Raw genomic sequence first — 26,090 nt, forward strand, 5'->3', positions numbered from 1 at the left:
GCTCTCCAGATCTCTTGGTGTCCCCCCTTCAGCAAGGACAGACACCCCAGGCTTACCACTGCAACTTCCAGGCCCCACAGTCTCATGGACAGTCCCTGCACCTTTCCATTTCCCATCCTGTGTTTTCCAACATCTTGGCATTAGTGGGAGTTTCTTTGGTTTCTTGGTTGGCTCCACCAGTTACTGGACTGCACCCTCAGGCCTACAAGGCCTGTGCTTGCCCAGCTTCAAGACTGAAGAAACAGCCTGGAGTCAGCAACAGAGACACCAGTGGTTTAATGGATGGGGGAGTTTACAGGTCAGAAGCAAGTTTCTGGAGAGATACCCCACTGTGTGCAGTGGACAGTGGGCAGGATGTGGTGGCAGGCTTTGCTCCAGAATTAGATTTTTAAAGAATTACTTTCACAGACATTGCAACTCAAGTGCAGGGACCTTACAAAACCAATTTTATTAGAAACAGCATTTACAAGGATAACTATTTGATGCAGTGTTATAGCTGATTTAATGCAGTCAGAAAGAAAGAACACTTTTTCCTTATTTTGCTGAAGTTAGAAGAGCCTACAGTTTCTAGTCAAGAGGGTGGAATTCCATGTTCAAGCACAGATAGGGGAAAGAAAAATTCACAACTTATAATATGGGAGAAGGGGAGTAGAATAGGATTAGTAAGAAGTAGAATATTAGTCATGTAATGTTTTAAATTTCCATTAGTTGTACAAATATTTTGTGGTTATTTTTTAAACCAGAAACATTTTTCAAATGTTTTGTATAGACAGAAAAATAAGAAATGCATTGGCGTTATTAAGTAGCAGGACTTCCCTGGTGGCTTAGATGGTGAAGAATCTGCCTGCGATGTGGGAGGCCTGGGTTCGATCCCTGGGTCAGAAAGATCCCCTGGAGAAGGGAATAGCTACCCACTCCAGTATTCTTGCCTGGAGAATTCCATGGTTAGAAGAGCCTGGTGAGCTATAGTCCATGGGGTTGCAAAGAGTCGGACATGACTGAGCAACTAACACTATTAAGTATCAGTGTTTTAGTTAGAAGAATAATTTTGTGGCTATGTTAGTCTGCTCAGGATGTAATAACAAAATGCTACAGACTGGGCGGCTTAAAGAACAGACATTTATTTCACAAAGTTCTAGATGCTGAGAATCTACGATCACGGTGTCAGTAGGAGTTGTATCATCTTGGAGCCTCTTCTCTTGACTTGGAAGTGGCCACCATCTCTCTCTGTGTTCACATGACCTCGTGTTTGTGTGTGGACAGAGAAAGAGACAGAAAGAGCTCTTGGGTGTCTCTTCTCATAAGGTCTCCAATCTTAGGAGATCAAGACCCCCTCCTATGACCTCATTTAACCTTAATGACTTCCTTATAGATCCACACTAAACGTTAGGGCTTCAACTTATGAATTTTGGAGGGACACAAATGTTCAGTCCATAAGACTGGCCCACCAAAATATAAAAGTAAAGGGGGAAATTACAGTTCAAGAATATACTTGATTTAAATTTTAAGTTGATATGTTATAGAACATTAAGTAGAGTGGAGTTGAGAAGTTGATCTGTAAAGACTGTATTTTTCCTAGTTCTGTTTACTTAATGACCTGTGTGTACCTTTAGAAGCAGATTTTGGTCTCTAATGCTCTCACTTAAAGAGAAAATGGCTTTAGTTTTGTTTTATATTGGTTTATAATTTCTTTGTAAAGTGACAATCAACGCTTACTATCATGATTAAAGCTTGATCTGGGATATTCTGAGGACAAAAAAAAATGGCACTTACAATTTTAAAAGATTAAATAATTGTACAGTGCTCTCTGTTCTGCCAAAAATTATTAAGACCCACTAAGTTGCTGTCTGAACTATCTTGGGCATCTCCCAAATCCTGGATCAATGCGACATACAGAAATGTCAAGAATTCTGGAAACAAGAATTCTGCCTCTAATTTGGCCAAGTAGTCCCATCCAGACCACCCTTCTGCAGATTAACTATAGATCCTGGACAAATTTTTTAAAAAATACACTATAGGGTCCAGACTTAGAAGAAACAATAGCCACAGGACAAATGTATTGTTTTTATGGCTTTTAGCCATAGGGCAGGTCACAGTGTGTGCTGTGCAGGGTGATTAAAGCTCCTTTAGAAAACCACTATCCTTCTGGTTGGAAGAATCAGGGGCAGAATTTGGGACAATAGCTGCCAGAAGGAGTTTGGGGAGGAATCCCTGAAAGGAGAGAGCCAGAGAGGGAAGTTCCAGATTCTGTATGTCAGCTCTGCCCAAATCTCTAGCTGACCCATGAATGGAAAAGACAAGTTTCTTCCAACACCAATCAGATTGCCACCCATGGACTCTGACAGAGCAAATCGCCTCATCCCATTTTGGTTTGGAATACTTCTTTATCCTTACGCTGCCACAGAATATGTAGCTGTTGATTCGCTCTGGATGCCAGACAGACAAGAACGTTGTGTAAGATAGCCGGCTCCACCGTGCTTGGATGGATCCCAAACACAATGCTCCTTTCCAGACCTGAGAATCTTCGGACACTGTCCAACACCATGTGATCACCCTCCACGTCACTCTCGTTGGTGAGACACATTATCCTTTTCTTCCTCATTGCTTGCAAGAGCTTCTGCTGGTATTTCTCCACATCTTTTGCGGTGCTGACAAGCACAGCAACATCCTTGGGAGAATAGCCCCTTTCAAAGAGAAGCTTGCAGGTGTCTGCCACGTGCATCACTATTGCATTCAGAGTTAAGTTCTTCTTAATATTTAAGGTTCCCTGAACATCCTGAGCCCATTCAGCTTTAAGGCACATCTTCAGGGGCTCAGGGGGGATGTTACATGGAGGATTTTTCCTGACCTTCTCCAATACATCTTGTAGATATCCAGCTATTTGACCTGCATTGCGTACCACTCTGGTGAGCTCTTCCCTTGGATACTGGGCTGAGAGAGGAGGGAGGCCGATGCACTCCATGTGGCTGGTCTGAAAGTAGTCCAGAAAGATCCAGAGAATTCTTGGGCAATCCACATCTCTCTGAGTGATGGTTTTCGCCTTTATATACCAGTCCCCATCTTCAGTGCGGAAATTCTGAGCTTCATCGATGATGATATGTTGAATGTATTCAAAGTTATATTTCATGAAGCTCTTCCGGGTCACTGCCTGGCAGATATTTTTGCCCCTGTGAAAATAAAAAAGTCACATCCCACTTTTCTCTTGAGTCAGTAAAGGAAGAAAATGATCATACTCCTACAAATACAGTATTGTTGCCACAGATCATTTTACCATCTTACTCTCAAGAAACAAGGTGATTCAGGTTGTCAGGGATGTGGAGTGAATTTAGATAGAACCTCATTTGCTGACAATAAGATTCAGCTGCTTGGGACTTCCCTGGCCATCCAATGATTAGAACTTGGCCCTTTTGCTGCGATGGGCCTGGATTCGATCCCCTTAAGCCATGTGGTACGGCCAAAAAAAAAAAATCCAACTGCTTACCTGATAAAATTCTTCAAAGGCTTGTTCTCACAAATGTAGAGAATTTCCTGTGTCTCACAGTGAAAAGTGTTCCTGATCTTCTCCATGATCTTTATGGCCATGATCGTCTTCCCTGAGCCAGGTAAGCCATGGATAAACAACTCTTTGCTCTTGCGGAGGTTTTTTGAGAAGATCTTATACTGCTTGGCTGTGAGCAGATTTAAAACCTCACAGCCGAGCTTGTCGCTCAAGAGAGACTGGAAGCCAAGCAAGACGATCACAAGGGACTGCAGCAAAGCTTCCATTTGCTGAGTGTCTGCAAGGTGATAGGAACTGGGGTAATCAATCACAGAGCCTGAACCCGCCGAGGACTGTGCACTGCCCTCGGGACTCAGGTGGAGGACCTCGGTCGTGATACACAGATATTCAGTGTAGCCTCCCATATTCACCAGCTTCTGCTTCAGAGTGAAGGCGGTGTGAGTGCAATAGGACTGCCCCTCTGCGTCTTGCCCCCTGAGGATGGTGTAGAGGATGGGCGGCCTGTTCTGCGCTATCAGCAGAGCATCACAGATGACTCCTTGCTTCTCTTCCAAGTTCAGGTCCACAGCCCAGCTTGTAGAAAGGATTAAAATTCCCTGGGAGGATGGGTCTATTTGCCTATTTATTAATTCCTCCAAACCTTCATTCTGCGAGAACAGTTCCTTCTGGAGAGATTCAGGGGTATATTTCAGACATCCTGGTGTCACTAGATATGAAAAGATTATATGTTTAAGGGCAAAGGTCACATTTTTATGATTAATTGTAATTAATCAAAATTGCAAAATACTTATAAATTGTAATCTTATTATTATAAATTACATATTTTATATACATTCTTTTGCCAACATTAGTATATTACAGTGAAGAAAAAGAAGCCTTGACAGTCTGACACACTTCATCTAAGCCTATATGCTTATTATGTTTATGACCCTGGTAAATTTCTTAACCTAAGACTGTTCCTTCTTCTGTAAAACGAACAGAAATCCATGTTTACAAAAATAGCACATCTCTTATGGCAAGGAATAACTGAAATAGCATAAAGTGTGTGCTCATTGTAGCTGGTTGAGAAGTTATTCTTTCCCTTGCTGCTCTTAAAGCCCCTGAATCTCAAAATGCCCCTGAACAGTCCCCACTGATGGAAGTAGGAAAGAGCCCTTCCAAGAAGAAGGTGGTCATTAAATGTCAGTGGAGAAGATGGAGCCATGAGAACTTTACTAGCAGGAAACTCCATGCAGCCCTGCACTGGGAGACCCTGAGATCAGACTCTGAGGTAACTCTGCTGAAGCATCACTCACCCACAGATCTATGTAAGACTGCATCCATAACAAAGAGTCTTCCTTTGACATGAGGGAGCAAGGAGCAATGTTGTGACATGAGAATAAACTTTGCCTGGTAGCGTTTTAAACTTATGTCAATGATCATTTGTTCCAAAGAGGTGGGGGGAGGAATGAGGAGACCATTGTCATTCTGTGGTGGCGGTATCAGATCACATTCTAGAATCTGGATCTGTAGTGTTGATTTCCAGTGAAATTACCCATATTTCATTGGTAGTTGTTTATTGTTCCTTGCCGTGGTGCTTTCTCACTTGTACCAGATGTTTGTTTAACTGGATTTTGTCTGTAACCCGGGTGGTGGTGAGTAGGAGATGGAATCTATGATGAGAAACATCTGGATTTTGGAGATGTTAAAAGGTGGGAGGAGGGCTTCCCTGGTGACTTAGTGGTAAAGAACCCTCCTACCAATGCATAAGACCCAAGTTCGATCCCTGATCCAGGAAGATCCCATATGCTGCGGAGCAGCTAAACCCATGCACCATGACTACTGAGCCTGTGCTCTAGAGGCCGGGAGCCACAGCTACTGAACCCACGGTGCCACGACTACTGAAGCCTGAGCACCTAGAGCCCGTGCTCTACGACAAAAGAAGCCACCATGATGAGAAGCCCACGCACTGCCGCTAGAGAGTAGCCCTCACTTGCCACAACTAGAGAAAAGCCTGAGCAGCAACAAGACCCATCAGAGCCAAAAATAAATAAATAAATATTTAAAAGATGGGGGGAAACATGCATCGTTGGATAGACAGAAGATATAAGGATACGTTTTAACATGCAGCTTTAGAAACCAAACCAAAAGGAAGTATAAAATAAGAAAACACATCATTTGTTGATTATACCCGGGAGTTGACATGCATGTGTGGTTCTCACAATTTTGCAAGGCAGATATAATGACTGTTCTCTTTTTCATATGAGTAAATGGGAACACAAACAGGTCAAGTGTCTGGCCCATGGTCACATCACTGGGAAGTGGCAGAGCCGAGGGCTGGACCCAGTGGTGTCTCAGACACCAGACCCTCTCGCTGTCTCTACTGCACAGCCCTGCAAGCCACACAGACTACCCCTGCTGCTAAGTGGAGCATGTCACTAAAGCATTTGATGTTCATAGCACCTCCCCCTCATCAAATAGCTCTTATTTTTCTTTAATTACATAATGGGATATGCTTCCCAAGGAAATTATGTGGAGACAATGTGTCCCTTTCATTTCTTTGATATTCTACATGGCACTTAATCAATGACAGGGGCCAGACTAGGTGTCAATAAAATGTCAACCACTCCATGTGCACCAGACTAATTACCACTCTCCATGTGACTTGGGGCCTCTGTGCCTTTGTGTAGGTGTGCCCTGAGACTCGAATGCCCTCCTGTACTTTTGAAAGTGAAAGTTGCTCAGTCGTGTCCAACTCTTTGCGACCTCATGGACTGTATTGTCCATAGAATTCTGCAGCAGAATATTGGAGTGGGTAGCTGTTCCCTTCTCCAAGGAATCTTCCCAACCCAGGGATCGAATCCAGGTCTCCCATATTGCAGGTGGATTCCTTGGTTGGGGTGCTAGATCCCACATGGTACAACAAAGGTGGAAGATTCTGTGTGCCACAACTAAGACCTGGCTGGATCTTAGAAAAAGCAAGGGAATTCCAAAAAAAACCCTCTACTTTTGACATCTTAGTCCTTCCAGTCCTTCCTGAACCCTCATGTTTGTTCTCTCCTCAGGGTTCTCACAGAACTTCATATCCATACTAAGCACTAATCTCACCATGGATCTAGGGAAATCTTTTGTGTTTGTGTATGTGTGTGAATTTTTTTTTTTTTTTTATATTAGGGAGTCCCTAGAGTCCTGGTGGGTAAGACTGGGCACTCCCAATGCAGGAGGCCTGGGTTCAATCCCTGGTTGGGGAACTAGATCCTGCAAGCATACCACAACTAAAAGTCCACATGCTGCAACCCAGTGCAGCTTAAATAAATAAAATTTAAAAAATAAATGTATTAATTTATTTTTGATTGCATTTGGGTCTTCATTGCTGCACACAGGTTTTTCTCTAGTTGAAGAGGCTACTCTCTAGCTGTGGTACGCTGGCTTCTTATTTTGATGGCGTCTCTAGTTGCAGAACACAAACTCTAGGCATATGGGCTTCAGCAATTATGGCGCATGGGCTCAGTTGCTCCGTGGCATGTGGAATCTTCCCAGACAAGGGATCGAACCTAAGTCCTCTATGTCAGCAGATGGATTCTTAATCACTGTACCACTGGGGAAGTCCAATAAGTAAATATTTTTAAGAGTATTTTATTTTACAGTATAGTTGATTAACAATGTGTTAGTTTCAGGTGTATAGCAAAGTGATTCTTTTACACAAATATACACATGTCTAGCGTCTATTCTTTTTCAAAACCTTCTCCCATTTAGGCTGTTACACAATATTAAGCAGAGTTCCCTGTGCTATGCAGTAGATGGTCTAGGGAAACCGTTACACACGCATCCCTGAAGTATCTGGACTGATGGCTCTTCCAACTACAAGAAATCAGGTGAGGGCACCTCACAGTTCAGGACCCCAGGATGGAGGTCATTCGGGGCTGGCCGGATCTGACCCAGTACTCTAACCCCTGACTTTCTCTAGTATCCATAATGCCAGGCACAGACAAAATTCCAGAGAGTCATTACATTTCTTTCAAGAAACATTTATAGTGTTTAATCTGAAGCTAAACTACTGTCAATCAATAGTGGATTTCCCTATCCGTAGTATCTGGACTCCCACTGCAAAACTGAAACTGAACTGATTATTTACCACGTTGAGAGTTCAGAATCTAATAATAGCAGACCCTGAAAATGAAAATTTGCTTTAAAAAATAGTTCTAACTAGGTAATACATCCACATAGTCCAAATACCAAAACACTTCTACTCCTGTTTGCTCTTTTCCTCCCTCTTCAACTCCATCCTACTCCCCTAACACAGACCTTTTTATTTTTTTGCCAGTTTCTCACCTATTCTTCCAAAACTTCTTCGTGCAAATACAAGCGATTAGCCCTCACATCTTTTTGGCCAGCAATATGTGTGGGAGATCTTTCTATACAAGTGCCAAGAACTTCCTTGTTTTTTTTTTTCCACATTTGTCTAACATGCCATCTTACGGATGTGACATAAGTCCCTGTTGATGGGTTCTTGTGTGTTTGCTCCAACTTTTTAAAAATAAATATTTATTTACCTAGCTGTGTAGGGTCCTAGATGCAGAATGTGGGACCTTTCATCACAAACCATGGATTCTCCAGTTGCTCCGTGGCATATGAAATCCCAGTTCCCTGACCAGAGATGGAACTTGCAACCCCAATGCTACAAGGCAGGCTCTCAACCACTGGACCACCAAGGAAGCCCCTGTCTCAACCTTTTGCTATTACAAGAATATTACAATGAGAGCACTCTCATTTCCTCAATCCTCAGTCGTGTCTGACTCTTTGAGACCTTATGGACTGTAGTCCACCAGGCTCCTCTGTCTATGGGATTTCCCAGGCAAGAATTCTGGAGTGTGTTGCCATTTCCTCCTACAGGAGATCTTGCCTGCACAGGGATCAAACCATGTCTTCTGCATTGGTAGGCAGATTCTTTACCACTGAGCCACCTGGAAAGCCCATTACAATGAGTAACCTTGTACATAGACTTGGACATTTAGTGTGCATAGAGGTATACATAAAGTATAAACTCCCAGGAACTCCCTGGCAGTCCAGTGATTAAGACTCAGCACTTTCACTGGCGAGGAGCTGGATTTGATCCCGAGTCAGGGAACTAAGATCCCACAAGCCATGTGGTATGGCCAAAATAATAATAATTTTAAAAGTCCCAGCAGTGGGATTACTGGATAAAAGGGTAAATGCATCTGTCCTTCTGGTAGATATTGCCAAATTGTCTTCCATGGTTGTACCAATAGGTATCTCTGCCAGTAATGAATGGGAAGACTTGCATAGCATAGCATACAAATGCCGTGAAATAGCAGTATAGCATACAAATGATAATATCAGATTTTTTTTTTTATAATCCAGTAGATACAAATGATAGCTTGTTTAAATTTACATGTCTTATTTTGATTACTGTTAGGCATCTTTTCAAATGTTTGAAAGCCATTTGAATTTTATTTGCTCTGAACTACGTTGATTTTTCTGTTAAGTTGTTCTTTATCCTTATCAACTTTGGGAAGCTTTTTTTATATGAGAGGCATTGGCCCTCTGTAATATCAGTTGCAAATATTTTTCCTAGCTGGTCAATGGCCCTTTGACTTTGTACTTAGTTGTTTTAACCATGCACACTGCTTATTTTTTTTTAATGTAATCATATATATCAGTATACTTTCATGGCTTCTGGATTTTGAATCTTGATTGTTCTAATCCTCATGCCAAAAGCATAAAGACATTTATGAATGTATTCTTCTAGAAAACTTATGGCTTTGATTTTTTTAAATTCTTGATTGATTTAGAGCTTATATTGGTATATAGTATAAATCACGAATCTATCTTTTTAAAAATAAATTACCACCTAGTTATCCCAATGTCTCTTTATTGAAACATCCCCATTCTTCTCCCTTAGTTGAGAGACCAGTTCCATCACAAACTAAATTCTGATATGTGTTTGCATCTATTATCAGATCTTCTATTCTGTACCCTTGATCTAATTATATGCCAATATAACTCTGTTTCTATTTGAGGCTTTATAGTGATTTCATATCTGGAGTGCCCTTCTTTATTCTCTTCTTTTTCAGATTTTTATTTCCTGGCTCTTCTTACTTATTTTTTCACTGGAACTCTAAGTTCCAGTGAAGTTAAGTTACTCTCCAGATTAAGTTAATCTCTTGGTTTTTTTTTTTAAATTAATATCTCACTAAGTTTATAAAATAACTTAGAGAAAATTGACAGCTTTCTTCCCTTCAAAAATATAACATGTTTTTCCATTTTATTTTTCTTCTGTGTCCTTCAATATTATTTAAAATTTTTTCTCAGATCAGCTTATCTTAGATATTTGAACTTTTTGCTGCTATTGAAAATTGGGTATTTTCTTTGATTGTTTGTTATATTAGGAAACTATGTGCTTCATATAATGTTATTAATATAACTATTGGTATTCAATCCAAATTCTTCTATTGTTTATAATAGTTTTCCATTGGATTCTCTTGAATATGATCCTATGTTCTTCAGTTTTTATCCCTTTAATTTCTTTCTCTTATTTAATGGCATTGGCTAATTAATACTGCACAAAAGTTGTAGTAGTGCACATAATGCTTTTGTTCCCAAATTTAATAGAATGCTTCTCATATCTCCCTATTAACATAATGGTCTTTGGGGGATATTGATAGATATAGATATCAATACATAGATATAAATATAATATTAAAGAATTATCTATGGGTTCCTATTTTCTTGTCTTCTAAAAATTAAAATGTATATTCATGCTTTTCAAATGCTTTTTCAGTATATAAGAGGACAAGCATAAAATTTTCTGCATGAAGAAATGGTGGATTATAATAATTACTCTCTTAATGTTGATCCATCCTTTCATTTCTGGAGTTCTGTCTTTGCATTTTCATTCATAAGGAAGATTAGTCTGAGTTTTCCTTTTGTATGCTATCTCTGTCAAGTTTTGCAATTACTGTTACTCCCATTTAAAATAAACTGGGAATTTTCCTTTTTTATATGACTCTGGAATAATTTGAATAGTGTCTGTTCTTCAAATGTTTGGTATGATTCCTGGAAAATTTATTTTTTATACCAGAATAATGGGTTATCACTCTGTGAGCATAAAGCCCAGTGTTTTGTTTTTAGATATAGTTTATTCAGTGTTAATAAGCTCTACTAAAATAGAATTTATTGAATTTAAAAAATAATTATCAATGCTTATGTTTATTCTTCGATTTAGTACTGTTTATTGTGGACAATTAGTAAAATATAAATTGATATGCAAATGAATGCAAAGAGCTCAACTAGGTAAGGTGAAAAAGAAATCTTAATTGGAACATCATTATCTATTAACTTAATGGTCCTCGATAGACATTTCCACATACATAGGACGCTTCCCTGGTGGCTCAGTGGTAAAGAATCTGCCAGCCAATGCAAGAGACTCAGGTTCAATCCCTGGGTCAGGAAGATTCCCTGGAAGAGGAAATGACAACCCACTCTAGTATTCTTGCCTGGAGAATCCCATGGACAGAGGAGCCTGGCAGGCTACTGTCCGTGGGGTGGCAAAAAAGTTGGACACGACTTAGCTACTAAACAACAACAAAAGGACATTTATGTATCAGATTCTAATGTCAGATGAGCCATTAACTTACTACATATAGCTGATCAAATGGTTTTTCCTCTCCAGAAGTATAGAAAGAGGATAGCAATGGACTTGCAGGTAAAGCCTAACATGTTGGGAGCGAGGAATGAGAACAGATGCTATCCTTGGTCCTGAAACACAATTTTGTGCTGTTCTAAACCCAAACAAAATGGCAACCCACTCCAGTGTTCTTGCCTGGAGAATCCCAGGGACGGGGGGGCCTGGTGGGCTGCCGTCTATGGGGTCGCATAGAGTTGGACACGACTGAAGTGACTTAGCAAACCCAAACATTTGCCTGGAAACTCCCATGGACTGAGGAGCCTGGTAGGCTGCAGTCCATGGGATCACTAAGAGTTGGACACGACTGAGCGACTTCCCTTTGACTTTTCACTTTCATGCATTGGAGAAGGAAATGGCAATCCACTTCAGTGTTCTTGCCTGGAGAATCCCAGGGAAGGGGGAGCTGTCTATGGGGAAGCACAGAGTCAGACACAACTGAAGTGACTTAGCAGCAGCAGCAGCAAACCCAAACATGCTTATGCATGTTGTAGTTGATCTTCATTGTATTTGTTTTGTGTTCCATCTTGATGTAAATCTTATATCTTCATATTCATAGCTGGCACTCCTCTGGTAAATTCGGTAGAGGAGGGCAGTTTTTTTGCTCTTAGTTCAATGTGTGCCTCTAATTCAACTAGATCAAAAGTTCCCAATATGAATGAGGGTCAGAATACTGTGAGTAGCTTGCAAAAATGAACATTACAAGGTTCTATCTTCAGATATTTTAATTTATGAAGTCTGGAGTGTGGAGCCAGGTATCTGTACTTTTAAAAATAACCAGAAATACTGATGATCAGTCCTATTTAAGAACAAGACCAAAAGGTCTTTAAGGGCAATAATGTTCCTGGATTCTATATGTGATACTGCCTCAGTGATTGAGGTCAGTGAGGGTTCATTTCTAAACTACTTAGCATCAATATGTGTAGCACTATTACCTTGTACACATAGGCTTTGCAGAGTGTACTTTCAGGACTTTAAATAACAAACGTAACAGTTTATCTCCCTTCTACTAACACAGAAACTGGCTGGTGTCAAGTAGGCCAACCATTGTTGCTACCTGGAAATAAGAGTTGTTGGAGATCCTTCTTATGTTCCAGACCTTTCTTGGAGTACACTGGTCTGCTCTGAGGAGGGCTGTTAGACAGACTCAGCTGAGATTCAAAGTCTTTGCACAGCTGTGTAAGATCTTAACAAAGAAAAGAAATTCATGTTATTCTGGCATGTTAGTTCATCTCTTCACCACTGAAAAAGACTTTATATGAGCGGGTGTATCATATGGCTCTCTAGGCATGACTTGAGACATAATAGCAAGATAACAGCCCATTCACCCTATATGGACAAGTGCCTTTATCGCATATGAAAGTTGCCAAATCCATCATAAGAGAGATGTTATCTGAAAGTTTGAATGTGTTTCCATTCAGTATAAGTCTCCACTCTCTGTTTCTCAATAGCATTTTGTTTTTATTTCTTCTATGGTACAGAGCACATTCTTTTAGTACACTTTTCTGTGGTGTAAATATTCCCACCATGGGCAATTTTAAGCTACCAATATGATGTCACTAAATGGAGAGTCAGGGAGACATGCATCATAACATATCATTTTAGAGTAGTTCCATCATGCAGACAGAGAAGGCAATGGCAACCCACTCCAGTACTCTTGCCTGGAAAATCCCATGGACAGAGGAGCCTGGTAGGCTGCAGTCCATGGGGTCACTAAGAGTCGGACATGACTGAGCGACTTCACTTTCACTTTTCACTTTCATGCATTGGAGAAGGACATGGCAACCCACTCCAGTGTTCTTGCCTGGAGAATCCCAGGGATGGGGGAGCCTGGTGGCCTGCTGTCTATGGGGTCGCACAGAGTCAGACACGACTGAAGCGACTTAGCAGCAGCAGTAGCAGCATCATGCAGATACAATAGATGTAAGTAACCTCGCACACATCATCTTAAAATGTAGTATTATAAGTAATTGGGTTTTTTATTTACTACATTTGTTTTAAATATAATTTATGGAACTGTATAACTTGATTTTTCTTTGTATAACTTGATTTTTAATAATGACTGTTTAACAACAGGCTCACAGCAATCCTGCAAATTTAATAAATCTTTATAAACAGCAAAAAGTCAGTTCCAATACACCACTGCAAGGCAATCATCCCCCCCAAATTTTCTTTTCATCTGACGTGGGAAATTGCCCATTATAAGACACTGGACTCAGGCTTGTCATCACCCAGCCAAATTTTCTCCTGTTTGGAAAGTAGGATACTTGAAGATTAAAAAAAAAACACAGAGTTTAATGGATGTGAGAAGTCAAAGCCATGGCAAATATGTTTAATTGGAGTTTCTGAAGAGGCAGGAAAGACAGGAAGGGAGTTTTTTCCATCTTACCTGGATCTGTATCCATCATCATGCTTAGCCATTCCTTAGTTGTCAGGCTGCAAACATCCTTACCCTTCACCATCCAGGAACTGGGAACGCCCGAGAACACTGCACCACAGAATCGCTTCACTCCAATTACACAAGCATAGCCATATAGCTCTCCCTTGGCTAACACATCCAAGATTTTGACTGTGAAATCTATCTGGCATTGAGATTGGCAAAAATGGACACAAGATAATTTTTGTATTGTTTCTTCTATTTTCTTTTTCAAAGAGGCACGGTCAACATTTTCTTTAGCACATCCCAGAACTTCCCTACTTTTATCATCCACACCAATAACAAGATAGCCTCCGTCAGTGTTTGCAAATGCAGGGATATACTCTAGAATTGTGTCTTTCATATATTGTTCAATGTGTTTTGTAGCGAACTGCTTAAACTCTATTAATTGAGACTCGGGAAAAGGCATGACTTCACCACGTTCAAAATGGTCTTTTTGAAAAACACAGTAAGTAGGATCCACGTCATGGAGGTCTGGATGTATAACCTTGAAAATTTCACCAACAGGTTCTTTCCCTGAGCTTTTTGCATTTGTTTTCTTGGTTTTCAGGAAATGGAATGCCTTTCTTGAATCCATGAGATACACAGAAGTGCCGGATCTACAGTATAACGAAGAACTCTGGCTACAAATGCGGGGCTTAACAGAAATGTTTTCAAGCAAAGTGTCGCTGCTCCAAGACTTCACAAAAATGTAGTAACAACTCCCTTGTTGCTTTGTCGTGAAGAAAGCTTGCAGATTTGAAAACAGAATAAGTGTTCTCAAAGCGTCTTCTAAATCCAGTCCCATCTCCACGAGATTGTCATCGTTGTTTGCCATTTCCAGTTGAATCACTCCTCCTCCTGAATTTAATAAAGCACATGCAGCCTGGATCACTTTCACCTTCTCTTTCTCTCTCTGAACTTTCTGCAGCTTTTTTCTGTTACTTTCACCAAGAGTTACTTTTCCTACATTGATGACCAAGTCTGGGTAAGATGAATCTACCGTCAAACGTGAATAATGTTTCTCCATGTTTATTCTGCAACTGAAACCATGAAAACACATATCTCATGTTGGTGAAGCAGTAGATTGCATAGCACACAAAAATGCATTTATTAATTTATTGTAAAGTATGTATAACAGAATCACTTTGTGAAGCATCTATACTTCAATAAAATAAAACTTCTTTAAAGTTTACACTGAGCTGAAAAAAAAAAAAAAAAGAGTGACTGAGAATGGGAGATGAGAAGTGGTGAGAGGAGACTTGAGAGTCAGAAAAGGGCTTACAACAGTAGAAAGCCCAAGAAGCCTTTTGAGGAAAGGAGTGACGTGAGCACACAGACATTGTAAAAGACACATTACTGAGGAACGGATCCATAGTTGCCAAGGGTTATGGGGAGGGAAGGGGTAACTACAAGGGTAACACAGTGGAGTTTGCTGGGGTGAGGAAACTGTTCTGTATCCTGATTGTGGTTGTAATTACATGAATCCATGTGCTAGAAATCATAGAACTGCACACCCCAAAAGTAAATTTTATTGCATGATTAATTTTTAAGAGCAGAGGGCACATTATTGACAGGTGGAGAACTAATTAGAGAGGAGTAAACCAGTAGGGATGGTTTTGCAGTAACCTGAGTGAGAGAGAGATGATGGTAGCCTGCACCACGGTAGGTAGGGGCCATGAGAATGAAGAAGCGTGAATATTTCCGAGAGACATTTAGAAAATATTGATAAAAGTTAACACGGCTCTGTATTGACCAGGTAGAGATCAGGAGAAAGGATTAAAATTTAGTAACTGGATTTTTGGCTTGGGCAATTGAGTGGTTAGCAGTACCACTTATTAGCAAAAAAAAAAATCAATGATTATTGAAGGTGGGTGATTGATAAATGGAGATTCACTCTCCTATTCTCACCTTCTCTCTACCTCTGTGTATATTTGAAAAATGTCTAAATAAGTTTTAAAATTGATTTCATCCATTAGCTGGGTGGTGGGCAAACTGGTGTTCATTATATTGTTCTCTATTTTTTTCCTGTAAATTTGAAATTACTCATGACATAAAAAAGAAAACTTTTACCTCCAAAAATTTTTAAAGGAAAGTAGGGCATCTGAAGGCAATGGCACCCCACTCCAGTACTCTTGCCTGGAAAATCCCATGGACAGAGGAGCCTGGTAGGCTGCAGTCCATGGAAAGGGTCAGACACGACTGAGCAACTTCACTTTCACTTTTCACTTTCATGCATTGGAGAAGGAAATGGCAGCCCACTCCAGTATTCTTGTCTGGAGAATCCCAGGGACGGGGGAGCCTGGTGGGCTGCTGTCTATGGGGTCGCACAGAGTCAGACACAACTGAAGTGACTTAGCAGCAGCAGCAGCAGCAGCAGGGCATATGAATTTGGAGTAACAAAGTAGTTGAACTTTTGGACTATGCATTCTAACAAAACAAAGATGGCCAGGGCAGAGGGTGGCTCTGAGAAATGGGGAAAAAGAAGGATAATGGATTCTAAGACTTTATGATGCCAAAAAACTTGTATTTGGGAGTGATTGAGCAAATCAACAAAACTCAACAGTACCACAGTGAGAAGAGAGCTTTTAAGACTCAGGGTTGTGTTGCAACCTAGACAGTAACTTTTTTTTTTCTTTCTTTTGCTTGATTATATACTGAAGCATGACATTGAAATATTTCATTTATTAATTTTTTTAGCACAGGAAACATTTAATGGGCACTCACCAAGGGCACACTAACCGCTGTGAAAGACACAAGGGGTGTGACTATTGGAGATTTATGGTTTAGGGTCCATCGAATTACCATGATGTGGTTTAAATGGTATGTGGAGAAAAATCCATAGCCCTAAATGTCTGTTATGGTAAGAGAGAGAATTTAAATAAAATGATTTGCATCAACATTTAAAGAATTTAGGAAAAAGAACCAGGTCACAAAAGAACAGGAATAACAGATGGACAGGCAGAAGAAAGTTGGAAAATTAAAAAGGAATTATTTGATTAACAAGATTGAGAGTTATTTTCTTATTTGTTTTGCTTTTTGCTTGTTTGATTTTTGTTTTTTAGATGAACCACTAGCATTTTGTTTATTTATTTTAAATTTTATTGAAGTATAGTTTATTACAATGTTGGGTAAGTTTCAGGTGTACAGCAAAGTGACTCAGTTATACATATACAGATATCATTCTTTTTCAGATTCTTTTCCCATATAAGGTATTACAGAATATTGAGTAGAGTTCCCTGTGCTAAACAGTAGGTCCTTGTCAATTATCTATTTTACATATAGTAGTATGTGTATGTTAATCCCAAGCTCCTAGCATCTTTATTATTTAAAAAGAGCTCTGAACAAATAGAAGGGTTGTTGATACAGGTGTGGCAAGGAAACAGAATTCTGAGCAGTAAATTATTGGAAGGCCAGGTCATTCACAATCTTACTCATTTGTCTGATATGTTCCTTGTGATATATTTTATATTTATAAATATCTTATTCTATATCTTATAACCTTTAAGGTGTTCTTGTCAGGTTATTTATGCAAAATGCTATTGGAAACATTTGGGCAAATGTTTATTCATATGGATATTTGCTCTCAAGTATTGTGTTTGCATGTGTGCTCAGTCGTGTCCAATTCTTTGTGACCCCATGGACTGCAGCCAGATTCCTCTGTCCATGGAATTTTCTAGGCAAGAATACTGGAGTGGGTTGCCATGTCCTACTCCAGGGGATCTTCCAAACTCAGGGAATTGAACCTGCGTCTCCTGCATTGGCAGGCAGATTCATCACCACTGAGCCACCTGGGAAGCCTACTAATATCAGCAACTGCCTTTTATTATCTAGTAAGCCTGGATTATTTTATACGGCATAGAAAGCTTGAGAACTCCTAATACTCTCTTCTCCCTTTAAGACCTGAAAGAAAAGCAATAAAGGGAAATGTCTGGTAGATTTCTTCTTAAATAGGCAGAAAAGCAAAATTGGTTTGATTTAAAAATTGAGGGCTCAGATAAATCAATAGCAGAACAAAAGCATCAGGGCAGTTATAAGAAGGAAAATTTTTAAGTGCCTGGCTCCATTGTGTTTACTGGTGAGCTTTTTTAAATTTCAAAATGATATAATTTCTACATTATTAGATATAAAGTGTTTGACACATGAAAAACTATGGCCTGCTACAAAATTCAGTATTGTCATATATTTCATGAACAACATTGTGACACTGAATAATTCTTTCACCTATTTTTCCTTTATCTCTTATGATCTTAATAATATTACAGATTTTTTAAAACATTGTAAGCATCAGATTAAGAGTTTTGCATTCTGCTTTTATCATTAACATTTCTGTAAACCTTTGAAGTCATTATATTTCTAATTATATGTTTTAAAGACAATAAAACTTTTCATCAAGTACGTATTAATGAACTGGACATTTCTCTATCGTTAAACATTTCTCTTGCTCCCAATTCTTAGTAATAAGCAATACCGCATTTACTTAACAGCTATTTAGTGGACATCTATTATTTGCCAATCACTGTGCTAAATCCAGAGTAGACAGTGGTGAACAAAACAAACGTGGTCCCTGCTCTCAAGATGCTCGTTGCTTACGGAAACTCACTGTTAAGTAAGTGACAACTCAGAATGCCGGGGATGCTTAGAATGGCAACTGTCCTTATATGGCATTTTGAAGGGGGATTGGTTCAGAGAAGGCTTTCTAGAAAAAGGAATATTTTGAATTAAGATCTGAAGAATGTAAATGAGGTGAAGAGTTAATTAGGTGAAGAAGGGTGAAAAAAACTTTCCAGAAGGAAGTAGGAAGGAATATGTCAGGTTCAAAGGACGGACTGTCTGAAACACTGAGATGGAGGGACAGAGTGGGAGGAAAAGAAGCTGGAAAGGTGATCAAGAGTCACCGGTACATTGGCTGGCAGGGCGGCCCCTTTAAGGATTCGGACTTTATCCTGAAGGTAATGGGAAGCCACTGGAGGATTTTAAGCAGGAAGGCATAGCATCAGATGTACTGTGTGTGTGTGTGTGTGTGTATATATATATATATATACATACACTTTTTTTTTTTTACAAAGTTCCTTCTAGCTTCAGTGTGGAGAATGAATTGGAAGAGACTAGAGTAGTTGTGGAAGAGAACTTTGGGGATGTTATTTCAATAGTCCAATGAGAAAAGATGGTGATGTGTACCACTAGTGAATGTGGATATGAAGAGAAATAAACAGAGTTGAGAGATATTTAGAAAAATTGAAGGACCTGGTATTTGATGGAAACTCAAGTCCTTATTTGAACTGTTTTTTGTTCCTCCCTAACCCAAAAGATAGAAACCAAAACTAGCCACTCACTGCGAGTTTATGACAAATTGCGTCTCAACCTAGGTTAAAACAGGGAGCAACATGCAAAAACCTGCACACAGATGTTTTTAGCAGCTTTATTCACAACTTCCCAAGCTTGGAAGCAGTCAACATCCTTCAGCACGTGAATGAGTAAACAAACTGTGGTACACCCAGACAGTGGTATATTATCTACGCTAAAAAGAAATGAGCCATCAAGTCAGGACAGACAAAAAGGAAATTTAAATGCATATTACAAAGTGACAGAGGACAATGTGAAAGGACTGTATGATTTTAACTATATGACATTCTGGAAAAGGCAAAACTGTGGAGACAGTGAAAACATCAGTGGTTGTCAGGAGTTGTGGGAAGGGAAGGATAAACAGGTGGAGAACAGAGGATTTTTGAGGCAGTGGGAATACTCTGCGTAACAGTGTAGTTGTGGTTGCATGTCATGTCATTATACATTTATCCAAACCATGGAATGTACACCAAGCATGAACCATAAAGTAAGCTATGGACTTTGAGTGATCATGATCTTTCAGTGTAAGTTCATCAATTGTAACAAATGTACCACTGTGTTGCTGGGTGGGTAGGTGGGGGGTGGGTGTTGATGATAGGAAGGTAATGCCAGTGTAGGGGCAAGGGAATCTTGGGTATATGGGAAATCTCTGTACTTTCCTCTCAATTTTGCTGTGAGCCATGGATTTCCATGAAGTTCAGTGGTGGTTAAGACTCCATGCTTCCAATACCCAAAAGAGTTGAGTGCTGCTGCTGCTGCTGCTAAGTCGCATCAGTTGTGTCCGACTCTGTGCGACCCCATAAATGGCAGCCCACCAGGCTCCCCGGTCCCTGGGATTCTCCAGGCAAGAACACTGGAGTGGGTTGCCATTTCCTTCTCCAATGCATGCAAGTGAAAAGTGAAAGTGAAGTCGCTCAGTCGTGTCCGACTCCCAGCGACCGCATGGACGGCAGCCTACCAGGCTCCTCCATCCATGGGATTTTCCAGGCAAGAGTGCTGGAGTAGGGTGCCATTGCCTTCTCCAAAGAGTTGAGTACCTGTCCTCAAAAATCTGCACATGAATGTTCATAGTAGCTTTGCTCATGATTACAAAAATTTGGAAGCAACCAAGATGTTTTTCAACTGATGAATGGGTAAACTATGTAAGGAGATAACAGTCTTTTTTTAAAGCACTATTTGTAACACCAAGTTTTGGAAGTAGCCTGTCTACCAATAATAGAATAAGGAAATAAAACATGGTAATATTTACTGAAAAGGATGTTGTGAACCACTTTAAGAGAATAAACTAAGACACACACAATGACATAGATATCAGAAACAAAATACAGAGTTTAAAAAATCAAGTTGCAGGGGGGCGGTCCTAAGATGGCGGAGGAATAGGAGGGGCGACCACTTTCTCCCGCACAAATTCATCAAAAGAACATTTAAACACTGAGTAAATACCACAAAACAACTTCTGAATGCCGGCAGAGGGCATCAGGCACCCAGAAAAGCAGCCCAGTGTCTTCAAAAGGAGGTAGGAAAAAATATAAAAGACAAAAAAAAAAGGAGAGACAAAAGAGGTAGGGACGGAGTCTCAGGAAGGGAGTCTTAAAAAGAGAGAAGTTTCCAAACACCAGGAAACACTCTCACTGCCGAAGTCTGTGGCGAGCCTTGGAACCACAGAGGGCAACATAACTGGGAGGAAAAATAAATAAATAACTAAAACCCACAGATTACATGCCCAACTGTAACTCCCCCAGTGGAGAAGCAGCGCAGACGCCTGCACCCGCCACTAGCAAGCGGGGGCTGGGCAGGGAGGCGCGGGCTGCATGGCTTAGAGTAAGAACCGGGCCTGAATGCCCCAAGGCATTCATTCCCTTCTGAGGGAACTAACTGCGGCTAGCAAACCAGACTGTGGGATAGCTACCACGCGAAAAGCCCTAACCTAAGACACCGCCAGGCCCGCTCACAGAACAAAGGACTGAACAGAGCTAGCCCGCTGCAGACCATCCCCCTTTTTTAGCACTCGTTTCAGCTCTTCCACCCTCCCTCCTCACCACTCTACGTGTTCTTCGAGTGCGTGCGTGCGTGTAGATTTGGAAATGATAGTCTAGGAAGGGAAGTAGAGCCTCTGCATGTGGGCCCAAGGGGAAGAATGGAATGGGGAAGGTTGTAAGCACCCGGGGCTGAGAAAATTGCAACTCACAAAACAAAACAGACCCTAGAGAGAGGAGACCCACAACCTCAGACAGGACTGCCCCAGGCATTATGATATCTTGTATGTCACAGGGCAAGACTCAAACCAGATAACCATAAAGCCCACATCCTGTTCATGATTCAGTTACCTCCTTTGACTTATTTCTTTCCTTCATGTTCAGTACTGTAGGCATAGTCTCTGGTAATTTGTCCTTATTTAATTTGGGTCTAAAAAAATCATTTTAGGGCTTCCCTCATGGCTCAGTGGTAAAGAATCTGCCTGCCAGTGCAGAAGACACAGGTTAAATCCCTGATCCAGAAAGTTCGCACGTGCCGCAGAGCAACTAAACCCATGTGCCAAAACTACTGAGACTATGTTCTAGAACCCGGGAGGTGCAACTACGGAGCCCACACACTGCAACAGATAGGGACAGAATGAAGGGACAAAATAGGTGATTAAATAGTTCCACTGCTGCTGCCAAGTCGCTTCAGTCGTGTCCGACTCTATGCGACCCCATAGATGGCAGCCCACCAGGCTCCCCAGTCCCTGGGATTCTCCAGGCAAGAACACTGGAGTGGGTTGCCATTTCCTTCTCCAATGCGTGAAAGTGGAAAGTGAAAGTGAAGTCGCTCAGTCGTGTCCTACTCTTAGCGACCCCATGGACAGCAGCCTACTGGGCTCTCCGCCCATGGGATTTTCCAGGCAAGAGTACTGGAGGGGGTTGCCATTGCCTTCTCCGGTCAGTTCCACTAGGGGATTGTAAATAAAAGAATATGGGAGACTCATAAGTTAATGATTACTCAAGAGAGCAGGTGAGTTTAACCATAAAACCAAGCAGGCTTGCTTAACAGTGAACTCATGCAAGAGAAGCAGGGGACATGCCCCCAAACAATAAAACAGTGGTGGCAGGAGACCCACATCCTGCCCAGTGAGTTCAGGACATTAATGATCCCTAGGACATTCTCTCTGCACACATGAAAAACCAGGAATTTGTAGACCTAGCTTGACCACGCAGGGACAAGAAAACTCCCCTGCTCAACCTGGAGAAGGAATTAATTGTAAAAATATGACGTCTACTCAAGAAAGACAGAGAAGGTCTTCTCTCCTTCCCCACTTTTCCTTTGATTATAAAATGTAGCCCAGTAAGTTCTCGGAGTGCGGCATTTCTTGCTTGCCCTCTTCTAAGCCTCCAAAGTGCCTATTCTAATAAATCACTTCTTATGTACCACTTTGCTCTCCCTGAACTCTTCTCTGCACTGAGAACATAAAAGAGTGTGGTATGGGAGCTCTTCAGCGCCCCCCCTAAAATATTTCACCGATCAGTTTCACAACTCCTGAAGCCTGTGTGCCCTAGAGTCCATGCTGTGCACCAAAGAGAAGCCACCACCACAGAGAAGCCTGTGCACTGCAAGAAGAATAGCACTCACCTGCTGCAACTAGAGAAAGCCCTCACAGCACAGCCAAAAATTAAATAAATAAATAAATTCTAAGAAATCACCTACGACTGCAGTGATAAAAGCATATTTATATTGTAAAGATGAGTGTGGCAACTGATTTCTAGGACGTACTCAGAACGTCTGTAGGTGTTGCCTATGTCTAGTAAAATATATACCTACTGTCGCAGGTGACTTTTTTCCTATTACAGATTGGCAAATAGTTTTCAAACATCCACTTGCTGAATTATTCATAATCATACATTCGTTTGTTCCCCATCTCCAAAAAGAAAAAGCAATTTGTTAAAGCTGGGCAAGTTAATTTCCAGTGCTTTTGATAAATGTTGGTAAACAAAATAATCAAACTTTTTACACACTTGCAAAAAATAACCTGGAAAATCCAATGAGGTCCGAGCTCCTGGGTTAACGTATTTAAGTTTTTCCTGAAAACAAAAGTGTGTATATATTATGAAAAACAAAACCCTTTTCGTAGAAATCAACCAATTGGGTACCTGACAGTCACCCCTTCCCGCCAAAGCTCTAGCTCCTCCCTGATCTATCTGAGAGTTTGCTTCCAGATAGTTGGTTATCTGTCCACCCCACAATCCTCTCCACCACTGTCTCAGACCTCAGCGTATCTGGCTGGAATCCTGCATCCCATATCCCTGGCCTGAGCGAGAAGGTAAGTCCCACTAAAGGACCAGTTCTCTTCACTGTCTATTTCACTTAAGAAAAATGTGGGCATAACATGTCCACCACAGTCTGTCTTGTCTAAAGTAGATCTGAAAGGGTCTGTAGCCACAGGGTGAATTTATTTATATATGTGTGTGTGTGTGTATATATATATATATATATTTTTTTTTTTTTTTTTTTTTGAGAAGGAAATGGCAACCCACTCCAGTATTCTTGCCTGGAGAATCCCACGGACAAAGGAGCCTGGTAGGCTACAGTCCATGGGGTCACAAAGAGCTGGACACAACTGAGCAACTAACACACACATACATTTTTTAATTGTAGGACAATTACTTTACAATATTGTGATGGCTTTTGCCATACACCAACATGAATGAGCCATAGGCATACATATGTCCCCTCCTTCTTATACCCTCTTCCCACAGCCCTCCCCTCCCATCCCTCTATGTTATCACAGAGCACTGGCTTTGGGTTCCACAGGGTGGATTTTTATCTTAGCATTCTTTGGTCTTTTTTCCAGCCCATCTTTTCTGTTGAACAGGCATAGCTCCAGTCTCTCCAGACAGTCTCAGGGTTGGGGTGCTGAAGAGAAAAATACCTGAGCTCTGACCTGTTCAGGGATCCTCAGCTTCACAAAAGCAAGCCCAGGAGAAATGCCCAGCTTTTATTTTCTTAAAAAAGGAAACTAGAATGTTCCCATCGTTTTAAAGTTCCCACTATTTTAATGTTTCCACTATTTTAATGTTCCCGCCATTTTAAAGTTTCAATTTCCTGAAACCAAGTTAAACGTGCTCCCGTCTTTTAGGTTTCGCTTTCTCAAAAAACTAATTAGATGGCATTTGAGTCTTTATGGCTGCCTTCCCAACCTCAAGAAAGAGAGCTAACTGACTGCTGGCTGTCAGTCAATAGGACTTTGTCTTTTTAATAAGTAAGTGAAAAGTGCGTTACTTCTGCATTGAAACTTTAAACATCTAGGAGAGCAATGCTACAGAAAAATCTGTTGGATACACATCAAACTATTATTAAGGATTTCACCCTAGGGAATGGAATCGGAAAGGAAGAGGGAGAGGGAGGGAGGAAATGTTATTTTGTACACTATGCCTGTATTATTTGAGAAATGTTTAATGCAATAGAAAACAGTGCTAGAGCCAGACAGAGAATTAAGCAGTACACCTCATTGACTTTCTTACTTAGTTTTTCTAGCTCAACAATTGCCGTTGAAACCAGTTGAAATTGTTGCTGGATTTCCTGTATTGACTAATACTGTTAGTTTTGTATTAAGTTTCTCCCGTCTACCACATTGATCTACAACCTGCCCCATAGCTTACGGAAATCAGAGTCCCCTGAGATTCTTTTCTTGGTTTGTTTTGGGTAGCCATCTTTATAGATTGCAAAAATTGTTACAGTTTGAATTTAGTGATCACTCCTAATATTCAGAAAAAGTGTTGGGCCCTAGAGGGAACTGAGTTTAGGATATGATGAGCCAGTGTTCTCTGACCATCTCAGTCAATAACAAATAACCATCTCAATCTCAATAACCAATGTAGTTCTTCAGCAATAATCATTAGGAAACTTTGAAAAAAAAAATTAAAAGTGATTACTTACAGACTCTGCAAGTTACACAACAGGCCGGTGTGCACAGCAAGATCAGAAGTAGAAATGAGCACACTGGCCCGGTGCTCGACCTCTCTGGGGGTGGAAGATGAGGGTTTAGGGTTTGGCAGGTTCCCAATTGGTGAATTTGAAACATGGGGGCGGAATTTAAAGTGCAGGAGGAGTAGGGGGCGGAGAAAAAATAACGGAAACCCAGGGGGAATTCCCTGACAGTCCAGTGGTTGGGACTCGGCACTTTCCCTGCTGAGGACGCAAGTTTAATCCCTGGTGTGGAAACTAAAATCCCACAAGCTTGGGCACAGCCCCCAAAGACAAAAAACAAAAAAAATGCCTAACAACCCTTCAAACTGTCAGTAATGAAATCAGTTAAAATCACAAAAAGAGAAGAACCTGACTGGCAACATGTTTATTCAAGCTAGTCATCCTTGAAGTAAGGAAAGAAAAAAAAAATTTCAGCTATAAGGTTCTACACTACAACAAAATTAGTTCCCAATCTTGGCTGCTCATCAGAATCTTTCAGCACGTTTTTTTAAAAAATGCAGATTCCAACAATTTACAAATAAAATATTTTTTTTATTTTAAAAAGAAAGAGGGGGAAATAAAAAAAAAATAAAGCAGATTCATGGAGAATAAAATAGTCAGTTCAGTTGCTCAGTCGTGTCCGACTCTTTGAGACCCCATGAATCGCAGCAGGCCAGGCCTCCCTGTTCATCACCAACTCCCGGAGTTCACTGAGACTCATGTCCATCGAGTCAGTGATGCCATCCAGCCATCTCATCCTCTGTCGTCCCCTTCTCCTCCTGCCCCCCAATCCCTCCCAGCATCAGGGTCTTTTCCATTGAGTCAACTCTTCGCATGAGGTGGCCAAAGTATTGGAGTTTCAGCTTCAGCATCAGTCCTTCCAATGAACACCCAGGACTGGTCTCCTTTAGGATGGACTGGTTGGATCTCCTTGCAGTGCAGGGGTCTCTCAAGAGTCTTCTCCAGCACCACAGTTCAAAAGCATCAATTCTTCGGCGCTCAGCTTTCTTCACAGTCCAACTCTCACATCCATACATGACCACTGGAAAAACCATAGCCTTGACTAGATGGACCTTTGTTGGCAAAGTAATGTCTCTGCTTTTCAATATGCTGTCTAGGTTGGTCATAACTTTCCTTCCAAGGAGTAAGCGTCTTTTAATTTCATGGCTGCAATCACCATCTGCAGTGATTTTGAAGCCCAGAAA

General features: G+C 40.8%; 1 protein-coding gene across 2 annotated transcripts; it reads right to left on the reverse strand.

Annotated features, from left to right (window-relative positions):
- Positions 1-24,934, reverse strand: LOC129649642 (schlafen family member 11-like). Of its 2 annotated transcripts, XM_055577292.1 has the most exons (5): positions 24,856-24,934; positions 13,573-14,642; positions 12,241-12,369; positions 3,482-4,205; positions 1-3,167 (listed from the first exon to the last, which is right to left on the reverse strand). In XM_055577292.1, the coding sequence occupies exons 2-5, from the start codon at positions 14,627-14,629 to the stop codon at positions 2,357-2,359; spliced, it is 2,721 nt and encodes a 906-aa protein (XP_055433267.1). In that variant the 5' UTR covers positions 14,630-14,642; positions 24,856-24,934; the 3' UTR covers positions 1-2,356. The 2 variants fall into 2 exon arrangements, with proteins under 2 accessions (XP_055433267.1, XP_055433266.1); XM_055577291.1 differs by lacking the exon at positions 24,856-24,934 and having other exon boundaries at positions 13,573-14,734.
- Positions 24,935-26,090: the final 1,156 nt, after the last annotated feature.

This window comes from Bubalus kerabau, chromosome 4 (genome assembly GCF_029407905.1).
Source record: "Bubalus kerabau isolate K-KA32 ecotype Philippines breed swamp buffalo chromosome 4, PCC_UOA_SB_1v2, whole genome shotgun sequence".
Classification (NCBI taxonomy): domain Eukaryota; kingdom Metazoa; phylum Chordata; class Mammalia; order Artiodactyla; family Bovidae; genus Bubalus; species Bubalus kerabau.

What these genes read in the sequence shown, in the direction of transcription:
- LOC129649642 (XM_055577291.1), bottom strand. Translation starts at nt 14,662, where the DNA reads ATGTGTTTTCATGGTTTCAGTTGCAGAATAAACATGGAGAAACATTAT. An exon ending in CCAACAACTCTTATTTCCAG is followed by an intron (nt 4,206 to 12,240) that starts GTAGCAACAATG and finishes TTTCATATCTAG; the next exon opens with TGACACCAGGATGTCTGAAA. An exon ending in CCTTTGAAGAATTTTATCAG is followed by an intron (nt 3,168 to 3,481) that starts GTAAGCAGTTGG and finishes TTATTTTCACAG; the next exon opens with GGGCAAAAATATCTGCCAGG.